We start from the raw sequence: 12571 nt of genomic DNA, 5'->3' as shown, positions 1-12571 counted from the left end.
GGGGGGGGGGGCAATGGAAACATTTTTAAGATGAAACATAAGTGAATTCTATATAGCTCGAATGGGACCGTTTAATTAGCCCTGAAATTGAAACAAACCAAATAAAAGATTTAGTCTAATCATGCTATGAGACATTCATAATGCATTTGCATTTTCCCTTGTACTCTGAGACTCAAGACATCCAACATCACTATTCAAAGGCAAACAGAATTACTTAATGCTTCTTGCTAATGATCAATGTGACAAAATAATTCAGATAAGATATGGCATAGGTTTTCAGTGTTTATCCTAAATTCATCTAGATCCCTTGCACACAACTGACTGGAAAATGTCTACTTGATCCTCACAAAAAATCTCACAGAATTAGAATACTGGCCAGCATTATGGGGCACCAGGGTGGCTTAGTTGGTTAAGCATCTGACTTGGGCTCAGGTTATGATATCACGGTTTGTGAGTTCGAGCCCCACATTGGGCTCTGTGCTGACAGCATGGAGTCTGGAGCCCACTTTGAGTTCTGGGTCTCTCCTTCTCTCTATGCCCCTCCCCTGCCCCTGCTCACACCCTGTCTCTCTCTCTCTCTCTCAAAAAGAAGTAAACATTAAAAAAAAAATACTGGCCAGCATTTAATGGAATGGCTTTGCTACTGATGGCAGATAGCAGCACACGTGGAGAACCTTGTTTTATTTTTTTTAACCTTATAATAACTGCAAAGATTCATGAAAATGCAATTGTCAATCTCAAATTTAACAACTGTAACATTTATGTAGGAACCCATGTCCTGCCTGTCCTTGTTTCGTTTTTCCCCTGGTCTTTTCTCCTTCATCTCTATTTTTCCTGCTCCACATTATGGACCAGAACATAAGCACTGATTCAGTTAACCCCTTATCATGCAGAGAAAAGGCCAGAGGTCAAATCAACAAGTCATCAGAAACGACAGTTAATTTTTCACGAGCGGCCATTGGTCTAAGATAAATGCCCTCCCCTAATTCTTTAAAAGGAAAAAAGAGTAAGAACTTTACAGATGTTCTGGCTAACTATCTCAATAACAATTTAACAATTAGTTTATAACAGCAACCTGAAGTGCCTGGTGAAAGTACAGATTTGTGAGCCCTCGCCCAGACGTCCTGATTCACCAGGTCTGGGGTGGTAGCCCAGGAGTCTGGATTTTACCAGGAAGTCCATGTATTATCCTTGAGAAACACACACAAGGGTTTGTACCACAGGCTTTGTGCAATGCAACTTATATTTCATTCTCAGTTCTAATAGTGGCTCTGTAGCACTGCAGAAGTGGCTAGAGAAGTTGCCAACCTGGATAAAGCTTTAGTTTACCATCTGTAAAATGGGAGCAGGGACATCAGCCTCTTTTGTGTGTTAATATTAAAGCACTCATTTTAAAGGCCTGACACATAACTGGTACATGATAAATGGTCTATTGGTAGGACTGGTATCCATCATTATCAACATCATCACCATCACCATTCTGTCCCCATTAATCCCTGGATACTCATTTTAGGGAAACACAGCAGTTCTAGAGGAAATAATGGGAAATCTTCAGATTTTTTTTTAATTTTAGAAAACGTAATCAAAATCAAATGTACTACAGTAAAGACATGTGTGCTAAGTTACCATTTGGTGTCTTTGCTTTTGGCAAGAATATTTCAGCTCCGTGGGTAATGTTCTCATACGCTGCTCAGAAGTAGAACTTGGCTCCTTGACACATTCTTCTTAAGGATAAGCCAATTAATATTATTTAATAAATGTGACTTGATTTGTGGATAATATCACAAAATATGGAAATGATGGTGTGCATGTCATTGACTTCCTTGTTGAATAATTTATGTAAATTTTGAAATATTTTTATAAAGACTCAGGCTGCCTTATAAATATATAGGTAGTACAATGTAGTCTGTTGGACAGTTTGGGCTCATTAAAAATATGAAAACTTTAAACATGAAGGAAAGGAGCTTTGCTTCGATCTTTGGCATTACAGGAATACACCCTCAAACTCATCAACTAAGAGGCATAATGATGACAACATCGTGTTTCCATTTTTCTATGCTATTCTATGGTAAGTCTCAAGTGTGACACTCCCTTCTCAGAAAAACACAATACAGTGGTTTTACCCTAACAAAACTCATGGGAAAATACAATGAAATGTTCATCCTTACGTGGCACAAACCCCTTGCCTGCACTGACTGCACACACTGGCACAATGACATCGAATGGCACTTTTCACTCACACAAAGGTAGGAAGACGTCTTCAGTTAATAAGAGAGCTGGATTTCACCAGATAGCACCAAGTGTAAACATTACATTTATTGCCAATAGAAAGATGCACATAATGGAATCTTACCAATACTAATCGGCTTATATTATCAGGTCCATGAACGATAATGTTCATTATAAACCAATATTAGAATAAAATTCCAAGCACACCAATAAACCTGCTGCTAGAGTTATTTAATGTGCTTTTACGCAAAGAGCATGTGGTTCTAATCTAGATTCTGTTGATGCAGCAGATTGTTACAACTCCAATAGTTGCATGTTATGCTACCCAATAGATGATAAGTTGGGCAGGTCAGTTCATCAGGCTTTATCTCCAATTAGCACTAAAAATGCACACAGCAAACTATAGCAGAGAAAAGACTCGACCTTGCTAAATTAGACATGCTGGAGAGAGGGCAAATGAAGCCCTATTTTCAAAGGGAGGATCCCTAATACTCTGTAATCAAAATGTACCCTCTTTGGAAAAGGAACACCTGCCATCAAAACATTTAACCTTATAATATCACGCACCAAGTTAACCCACAGTACCATACTTAGAGAAAGAGTTTCATTCTCTATGAAAGATTCTCTCTCTGTCTCCACTCCCTATCCTCCCAAAATAACAAAACAGGCAAGGTTACCTTTCTCACAGTGGCTTCCTGTGAATCCAGAAGGACAGACGCATTTGTTAGGAGACACACATGTTCCACCGTACCTGCAGCCCTCTTGGCAGAAAGCTGTCACAAGAGAATAAATAAATAAATAAATAATAATAATAGTAAGAGATTTCTCTTAGATAAGATGGCAATAAGGAAACTCATGGTGAACAGCATGAACAAAGAAACAATTCTTTCTTCATTGCAGACAGAATACTTATGTGTTGACATATTTAAAAGTTTCTGTATACAAAAAGAAATAAACATAATACATATTTCACAGGTTTATATGAAATCAATTGAAATAATTGATATTAAGTATTTAGCACAGGGCTGGCATGTGCTAAGGGGTAGTTAGTATGAGCAACTATTACTATTGCTATTATTCTGATTATTGATAAATTTTAAATCAAATAGGAAACTAGAAAGGATAGGGTAGGGTCAAAGGCAAAGGCATTTTATTTTATTTTTTTTAAACATTTATTTATTATTGAGAGACAGTGAGAGATAGAGCATGAGCATGGAAGGGGCAGAGAGAGGAGGAGACACAGAATCTGAAGTAAGATCCAGGCTCCGAAGCTGTCAGCACAGAACCGGATGCGGGGCTCAAACCCACAAACCGCGAGACCGTGACCTGAGCTGAAGTTGGATGCTCAACTGACTGAGCCACCCAGGTGCCCCAAACGCAAAGGCATTTTAAATTTTTTTTTTCAAAGTTTATTTTATTTTTTGGGACAGAGAGAGACAGAGCATGAATGGGGGAGGGGCAGAGAGAGAGGGAGACACAGAATCGGAAACAGGCTCCAGGCTCCGAGCCATCAGCCCAGAGCCTGACGCGGGGCTCGAACTCACGGACCGCGAGATCGTGACCTGGCTGAAGTTGGACGCTTAACCGACTGTGCCACCCAGGCGCCCCAGCAAAGGCATTTTAAATACGATTTTGAAACTACTCTTTGTAACTATTTTTAAAACATCCTTTATTATAATAAAAACATTTGTATATTACTTTAAAAGATTTGGAATAGTCTATATAATTTTTGATGACATAAATTTAACTAAGTGCTTACTGTTGGATATTTAAGATGTTTCCAACAATTCCATAGTAAAACATTACCTTGTCCTTATAGCTAAAATGCTCAATACACCTCAAATTATTCCTTTAGGAGAAATGCTTCAATGTGCAAATGCTGTTTCAAAGGATGTATTCTTTGTTAAGTCTTTTGATAAACCAAACCCCAACTCAGTGCTGCCCTGTTAACCTTCAGAGACCAGGTTGGTTTCCCATATTACCCACTAGCTGTATAGCTCCATGAACCTCTCCTTAGCAGTACCACCTATAATTGTTCACTTATGTATAATTAGTTACCACCTTCTATTTCATCCACTGGCCTGTAAGACCCATCAGGACAAGTAACTGGATTGTTCTTGCTCCCCACTGTACCGTAGTTTTAGAACCTGAGCACACGGTAGTTGCTAAATGAACTGACCTATATTCTGCAGATTATTCTGACAAGAAAACTCTTTTTCTAACAATTCCTCAACACTTCCATGCTGGATAATTTATGATCAAACCCTTCAGCATAACCCATAATATAGTGTACCAAAACCGCAAAATTTGTCATTAATGAAGATGATTGCAACTTGTTACCTCTGAGTTTCTTTCATTCACAAGAGACCTAGGTGAGCAAATGCTTTTAATTGCTGCTAGAAATATGCCACACTGGAAAAATGTCATCGTTATATTTTGCCATCATCACCCAAATAATATGGGTTTAACTTTTAAAAAGCTACATAAAAACCTCTGGAGAGTTGAACACTAGTTCAAATACACAGAACTTCTCACAATATTACCATTTTCCACATCATTTAACATCCCCTGGATAATTTAACATTCTGTAGCTTAGTAATTAATCGTGAGCTCCTTTGCATCTGTCAGAGGACAGACAGCTTGTACCTTGCTATTCAAATACGATTTCCCATTTTCTAGCATCTTAGTACCCTAAGACTATGCAAAACACATTCGGACCACATCAGCCTTGGTATGTTCATCACAAACCAATATGTATATAAACATATGCATACAAACGTATACAAAATCTCTTGCAAAATCACACATTTGGCCTCTGGTGACTGACATTTCAAGTAGGATATTTAACATATAGCTCTGCACCAGAGCTAGTAACAAAAAATAAAGTGATGTTGCAGGCTGAAATGGCAGATGGAAAGCTGGTAAGGAGCAGTTTCAAGTGACCCCAAAAGACGACAGGAATTAGGAAGCAAGAAGCTCAGCTTGGGTTTCTTCAGTGAAACAAACAGCACTTGGGCCAGAGCTGTATGCGCATGTGCACACACACTTAAACAGATTCTTAATAATATGCGTGCATGCTCCTGACTTACTCAACTCTTAAGAAGAAATGATCGAGGTTTTGTGGCAAGCATAATGTTTGTAATGTTCTAAGAATGCAGATGTCATAATAAATAGGGTGCTGTGAGGATGAAATGAATTAGTGTTTGTAAGAGCCTTTATTTTTTTTATTTTTTTTTAAATTTTTTTTCCAACGTTTTATTTATTTTTGGGACAGAGAGAGACAGAGCATGAACAGGGGAGGGGTAGAGAGAGAGGGAGACACAGAATCGGAAACAGGCTCCAGGCTCTGAGCCATTAGCCCAGAGCCCGACGCGGGGCTCGAACTCAGGGACCGCGAGATCGTGACCTGGCTGAAGTCGGACGCTTAACCGACTGCGCCACCCAGGCGCCCCTGTAAGAGCCTTTAAACAGTGTGTGGCACATAGTGTTAAGTAACTATTTTGTTAAATAAAATTGATTGATGGCAATATTGTCATGACGGTGAAGCACAGAGTGGGAACAAATTGCCTAATACCCAGACAATATAAGCCCATTCGACAAGGAGTAGGGCTTCCCCAAGATGGGTTAAAGGCATCCCTTGTTGTTTATGCTTGATTTAGTTTCTAATAATGGTAGTAGTGACCTTTATCATGGAAATGACAGATAGGTGTTACTGTTTCTTTCACAAAAAAGGTAAAAGCAGGGCTCAAAAACAAAGTACCCTGTCTAAGGCCACTCAGGTAGCAAAGCAGGAGAGCAAAGATTCAAGCAGACTTCTTTGGCTATAGGCCTTGCCTTTTCTTTATATGTTACAGTGCAGGTTAATCTGCAATCTGGTATTCACATGGGCAGCTTTGTTCTTTTTTGGATAGTTCCATAAGGGCTAAGTAAATGGTCTACAAATTGAAAGAAAAAATAAATATGTCCAAATTGCACATATGGCACCAAAGAAGGGGGGGTAGGGAGCTGTTCATGTTCATCTTATCTAATCTCCATTTGTGTCTGAGCCTAGTCACAATTTATGAAATCTAGGCACACAGTACTTTTTGATGGACTTTATCTGGAACAGAAATTCATTACCTACTCAAACCTCAGAGAGTATGACAAAGTAATTAAAAAAAAAAAACAGAAAAGCAAATAAAGAAGGAACATGTTATCCAAAACTTGAACTACCGGAAATCAAGATCAATGCAAAGTATTTCTTTGAATACTTTACAAGACATCAAAAGACACTGGCATCCTAAACTAAAGGTTGTGGATAGATTATTTATATCTGGTTCTTCTTGATCAACTATCAGCCCAACATTTCAAAAACAAAGATTCTGATGCTCAGAGGACCTATAATTTTGCACAGCATTACTTAGTGGATGGTATAACCAAAACAAAAAGCCAAGTCAGCACTACATTTCTTTCCAGTTTCTGGGAAGACAGGATAGGAGAACCACATGACTCAAACCCTTGTTCTGCATTTAATAGCTATGTCACCTACAGCAAATTATTTCACTTCTCTGGACCTCAGAGAACAAAACAAACAATAATGACAAAAACACCTACACTGTGAAGGTTACATTGAACTGCCAATGCAAACCACCCAGCACAGGGCACTACAGGTATAGTGTGCTCAGGACCTGGAGGTGACTGTTGTTGTTTATCACTAGGATTCTGTTTTCCCAAAGAACACTACTATCATGCACCGGTTTTTGTTCTAGATGTGCCAAGGATTACACAGAAAAGATCCCTATGCCATGGAGCTTATTCTTTAATGAGGGCTCATGGTCATTCCTTCCTTGACTTGATGAGTTTAGTTCTATCACATGGTTTACAGTGAAACTTGGAATCATAGCTACTTTGCAAACTCAGGAAAACTCAGGCATCGCGGGTATGTTGCTCTTTTGTCAACCACTAATTCGAAGCATGACTTGAATAGATTACAAATATGCAATGAAATTAAAAACCTGATTCTGCCATTACAATGCCATTTGTTATTAATGTCATACCCTGGGGGAGATGTTGCCCTGGACCAACTCTGAAATGGTATTATTCTGTTTTTGAAGGGACTCTCTTCATTGTGCAAGAAAATCAGAAAACTCAAAATTGAGGGAGCATTAATCCACAGAAAGACTACTTGTTTTATATTCAAAAAGTCTCAGCATGTGAAACAAAACTTGGACATGTAGGGAACAAAATGAGAATATAGGTTTGCAGATGCCCAGTATCATCATCATGTGTTCAATGTGACAACGCTGGTTTTACACTAACAAAAAAGTAATAACCATTCAAGGTCCAAACACTTTGCAGGATCCTCAGAAAGTTTTCTGGGCATATATTTAGTTTCCAGGGATACTCACTATGCTGACAAAATATAAGGAAACATACAAGTTTCATTCAGCACCATCTGATAAAAGGAAACTCTTTTCTTTCCTCCTGGTTTCCTTGAGGAAGCATTTTCCTCGAGCTCATTTCTGACAGGTGCAGGCAGAGGAATTAAATTCTGTTGGTAAATTTGGGGAGAATATGTATCAGGGTGATGACTCTCAGGTGGGAGAAGCAGGAAACAAGGCTGGAAGCACCATTAGAAGTATGTAATTGTTACATTTCTAGCTTTGTTTTGGATAGTTACTAGATGTGAATTACAGCCTTTAAAAATAACCATCAAGATACCTCAATAAATAATAGCTGACTACTAAGGACCAATGATTACATGGTATTATGAGCCAAGATTATAATTAAGTTGATTATGTGCACCTAAAACTCCAAATGGGGAGGAAATATTTAAAACCTATTCATGCTTACCAAAACTCCATGGCCACCCCCACTTCTTTCTTGGGAATGAGCTGCCTTCATTCAGATGGAATCAATTTTCCTTACCTCCCAGATGATGCCTTCCTCCCTGGAACCTGGTTGGTAAGTCAGCCTTCTTCTGTGTTCATTCTTAGCAAACTAACTTGTCTTACCGACTTAAACTCATCTTCTTCAACCCAGCTGTCAGTAACAAAGGTGATATCACCTCTATGTTTGCTTTTTGGTTTATTCCTCATTTCTTTCAGAACATGGTACGTATCAAAGACCCTCTCAAACATGTCTGGTTGTCACAGATGGCAGGTAGGGTCAGTGCGGTAATGACATTTGGTGGGTAGAGGACAGGGATGTTGCTAAACGTCTTGTAATGTATAGGTTGGCCCTGCATAACAAAGAATTATCTGGCCCAAAATGTCAACAGTGTTGAGACTGAGAAACTCTGCTCCAACTTTACACAATGTAAGTCTATTAGGTGTCTCCAGGAGCAAAATTCTGTTACTTTAACCCTTTTTTTCCATTTCTACCTCCTTAATCTCTTCCCCCCTGCAAAAAAAACAGTTAAAATGCAGAAAAAAACTAAGAATAAAGTTATCCTGGGGCGCCTGGGTGGCTCAGTCGGTTAAGCGGCCGACTTCGGCTCAGGTCATGATCTCGCGGTCCGTGAGTTCAAGTCCCACGTCAGGCTCTGTGCTGACAGCTCAGAGCCTGGAGCCTGTTTCAGATTCTGTGTCTCCCTCTCTCTGACCCTCCACCATTCATGCTCTGTCTCTGTCTCAAAAATAAATAAACGTTAAAAAAAATTAAAAAAAAACCCATCCAGATGGCTAGTCTGATACATAAAACCAAACATCCAGATGTCTACAACTCTCCATTTTCATATTATTCTGGTCTTAAGCACACAGTATACTGCACAAGTTGATATTTAACTATTGCCTCCAGGTCGCCATCACCCCTATTACTTACTATGTGTGTTTGTATCCACAGCTGTAATAGCCCTTTGCACTCTCCTTTTCAACAATAATAATACTAACAATAGTAATGGTGAATTCCATTTATGGAAGACCTATTAAGGCCTTAAAGACTATATTCCATTTCATCCTAACAGCAGCAGCACTGTGGATTAGCCATGTTATCCTCATTGTCAGATGAGAAAGCTGGCTTAGAGAAGTGGAAGGTCACACTGCTAAGTGGTAATCTGGGTTTTGAGTCCAGCATCAATCACCTCTTTCTAAGTCATTACCATTTTGAGCTTGCCCACCTACTGTGCGCAGAAAACATGCTGGGTGCTGAGAAGTCTATAGCTAGGTGAGAGATGGCAGAGACATCTAAAACACATATAAAACCAAGAATAAAATGCAATAAATGCTATGATAGCAATATGAATAAAATGCCGACAGAACATAGAAGACAATGTGATAAATTGTGCCTGATGGACTTAGGGCAAAGCTTTTCAACAGAGCTGGCATTTGAGTTGGGTCTGGAGGAATGAATGGGATTTTTGCCAAGAAGAGAAGCACAGGAAAAGGGACACTTCAGGTCAAGGTTTGTCCTGCAGAAAGGTATTGAATAGAAGATGAAAATGAGTCAGTGTTTATAACTCACATCAAGGTTAGAGACGGAGCATTAGAAGAAAATGCAGTTAGTCATGCAGGCAAACAGGAGCATGTTAGCACCTGCAAACCGTCCTCTCCATCTTCCCATTTCCCATCCACTTCCTGGATTTGTTAGTGGCCTCAAGGCACAGTAGTGTACTGCCTGGATATCTGCATACAGACTCTTTTGTTCTGTCCATCATTCTAGTTATTTGGTTTAACATAATGCTTTGCTAATCTTTTTTACTACTCTAAATAGTAGGCTATAAGTTTTATTCAGAAACCTTCACATACACACAACCAGTAATATAAAATTGACTCTCAGTATGTGTAATGCATTTCGATGTTTTCTATTGTATTGACTTCCATTGCATTGCTTTGCACTGTACTCTATTCTCTATCATTTTTAAAACAAGCTATCATTCAATGACTTACTTCTCCAGCCCGCTAAGCCTGCACTTTAAACTAGGCACTTATTTCACACATCCTTGGTAATCACTGTATTCTTCTAGTCCACAGCATTCTGTGACAGTATGTGGGGCCACAGAGTCACTTTTAGATTAATCTTCAGATTTTGGTCTTAGCTCTAGGAAGAGTGATAAAAGTAAATGTTGCTATTCTCTAGGGATATAGTTGCAACAGAGGCCCTGTGGCCTGAAAAGTCAAAATATTTACTCTATGAGCCTTTATTGAAAATCTCTTTCAGAGGAAAAAGTAGTTGGGAATGACCAAGGTTAAAAGGAGAGATAGTGCATCCTTTTGCATTTTGTTTTGGAGGGGAGAGGCAGGGTGAGGCTGTATATATGCTTCTCTGACTGGACTGTGAGATTCTTAAGGATGAGGGTCATGTTGTTTGCAATTCTGCCTTCCTCTCTATCATCTTGAATTCTGGTGATATTAAACCTGTGTATTTTGGTAGAGTACATCAATTATGTAAAGAAAACAAAGTTTGAGAAGTCAGTTTTGTGTCATGAACTGTATCATGAAATTTGAGATCAACATTTAACCAAGTCAGATCAATTCAGTTTTAAAAATGGATCATTTACTATGTGTTCAGACACTAGATACTCTAGTAAGACATGATCCCTATCCTCCAGAATCTGAAAGTCTATTATAATGATTCCCCCTGAGGCAATCCTCCCCTCCCCAGGGGATACCTGGCAATGTCTGGAGGCATTTTCCGGGGTCACAAATGGGGGAGTGCAGTGGTGGGTGTACTGGTGGGCAGAGACCAGGAATGCTGCTGCTGAACATCCTGCATGCACAGGACAGCCCCAAAGCAAAGAATTATCCAGCTCAACATGTCAACGGTGTCAAAGGTTAGCAAAGGTAGACAGTCCTTTTTATTTAGTCATTCAACAGATACTTACTGAATACCCTCTGTGCCAAAGATTATTCTGAGAACCAAGAATTACAATGAATAGATAAAAAAATACTTCAACTTATGGGTCTATATTCTAGTGGGAGAATATATACAATAACAAAATAAGTGTGTAAGTGACACAGTAAGGTAGATGATGACAATGATATAGTGAAAACCACAAGAGAGCAGGAGAGTGGGGTAGGGGTAGGTGACAGCGGGGGAGGGTTACAGTTAAACAGGGCAATTGTAGAAGGTGTCGCTGAGCAGGTGACAGCTGAGTAAAGACACAAGCGGAGAAGGAGTGAGCCATCAAGCAGAAAAGTGTTCCAAGCAGAGGTTACAGCAAGTGCAGAAGCCCTGAGGGGTAGAGTGTACAGATCACGTAGTGCTTTATATATCCTAGCAATACTGCCTGCACAAACGTCTTTCTAGAAGATGAAAAAGAAGTCCACACAACAGCAGATGCCTAAGCTGAATCAGAAAAACAGTAAGGAAAAAGGCAGTTTGGGGCCAAGGAGGGTCAAGTCAGGGCTGGGGAGCAAGAGCACATGCAGAAGGACAGATGCACTGGTGGAACCAGAGGAACACAGAGCTTGCTGGGAGATGGGCCATAAGGAAGGAGATACAGTGACTGTGACACAGTGACTGTAGCTGGTATTCTTTTTTTTTTTTTATGTTTATTTATGTTCCAGAGAGAGAGTGTGTGTGAGCATGGGAGGGGCAGAGAGAGGGAGACACAGAATCTTAAGCAGGCTCCAGGCTCCAGTCTGTCAGCACAGAGCCTGACGTGGGGCTCAAACCCACAAACCATGAAATCATGACCTGAGCCGAAGTCAGACGCTTAACCCACTGAGCCACCCAGGCAACTCCCCCACCTTTTTCTTTTTTTAATATTTTTGAGAGAGAGAGAGAGAGCACAAGTGGAGGAGGGACAGAGAGTGGGTGACAGAGGATATGAAGCAGGCTCTTCACTGACAGCACAGAGCCCGACACAGGGCTTGAACTCATGAGCCGTGAGATTATGACCTGAGCTGAAGTCTGACACTCAACTAACTGAGTCACCCAGGAGCCCCTGTAGCTGGTATTCTACTAACCCAGGCTTTGGGCTATTTCACTGAAGAGCCACTTCTACTTTGCCTTCCTCCTCAGGTACTCACTGCTCTTTCGAACAGTTCAGAACTGCCAATTATTTTCCTGCAATTCCAATTTCATTCAGAATAAAACTGGTGGCTTTTTCCTAGGAAAGCACAGCCAAAATGCTGAATAAGTTTCTTGAGTTTAAAGTCTCTGAAATGTAGAAATGGAAGAATCACATAAAAGGAAGAGCAATGCAGCAAAAAAATCTCTAAAAACTTGGGAATGAGGAATATTCAGCCCTGATTTTTTGCACATAGGGGTCAATCATTCACACATTACTCAAACAACATGGGTGTCTGTGGAATTCTTCCATAGAGCCTACGGCTTGGTGTGTGGTTATGACTCTGGAAACAGGTCTAGGTTCCGGTCCCGGTTCCAACCCTTATTAGCTGATTGATTCTCACCCCTCAGC

At 40.0% G+C, this 12571-nt stretch overlaps 1 protein-coding gene across 2 annotated transcripts in view; it reads right to left on the bottom strand.

Annotated features, from left to right (window-relative positions):
• Positions 1-12571, bottom strand: part of NELL1 (neural EGFL like 1) — an 882973-nt gene that overhangs the window by 233014 nt on the left and 637388 nt on the right. For both annotated transcript variants that reach the window (XM_043580819.1, XM_043580818.1), the window contains exon 15: positions 2907-3002. In XM_043580819.1, coding sequence (XP_043436754.1) covers positions 2907-3002 — 96 coding nt within the window. The remainder of the gene's footprint in view (positions 1-2906; positions 3003-12571) is intronic.

This window comes from Prionailurus bengalensis, chromosome D1 (genome assembly GCF_016509475.1).
Source record: "Prionailurus bengalensis isolate Pbe53 chromosome D1, Fcat_Pben_1.1_paternal_pri, whole genome shotgun sequence".
NCBI classification, from domain to species: Eukaryota; Metazoa; Chordata; class Mammalia; order Carnivora; family Felidae; genus Prionailurus; species Prionailurus bengalensis.
Note: the sequence above shows the minus strand (reverse complement) of the source record. Positions and strands in the feature narration are given on the sequence as shown.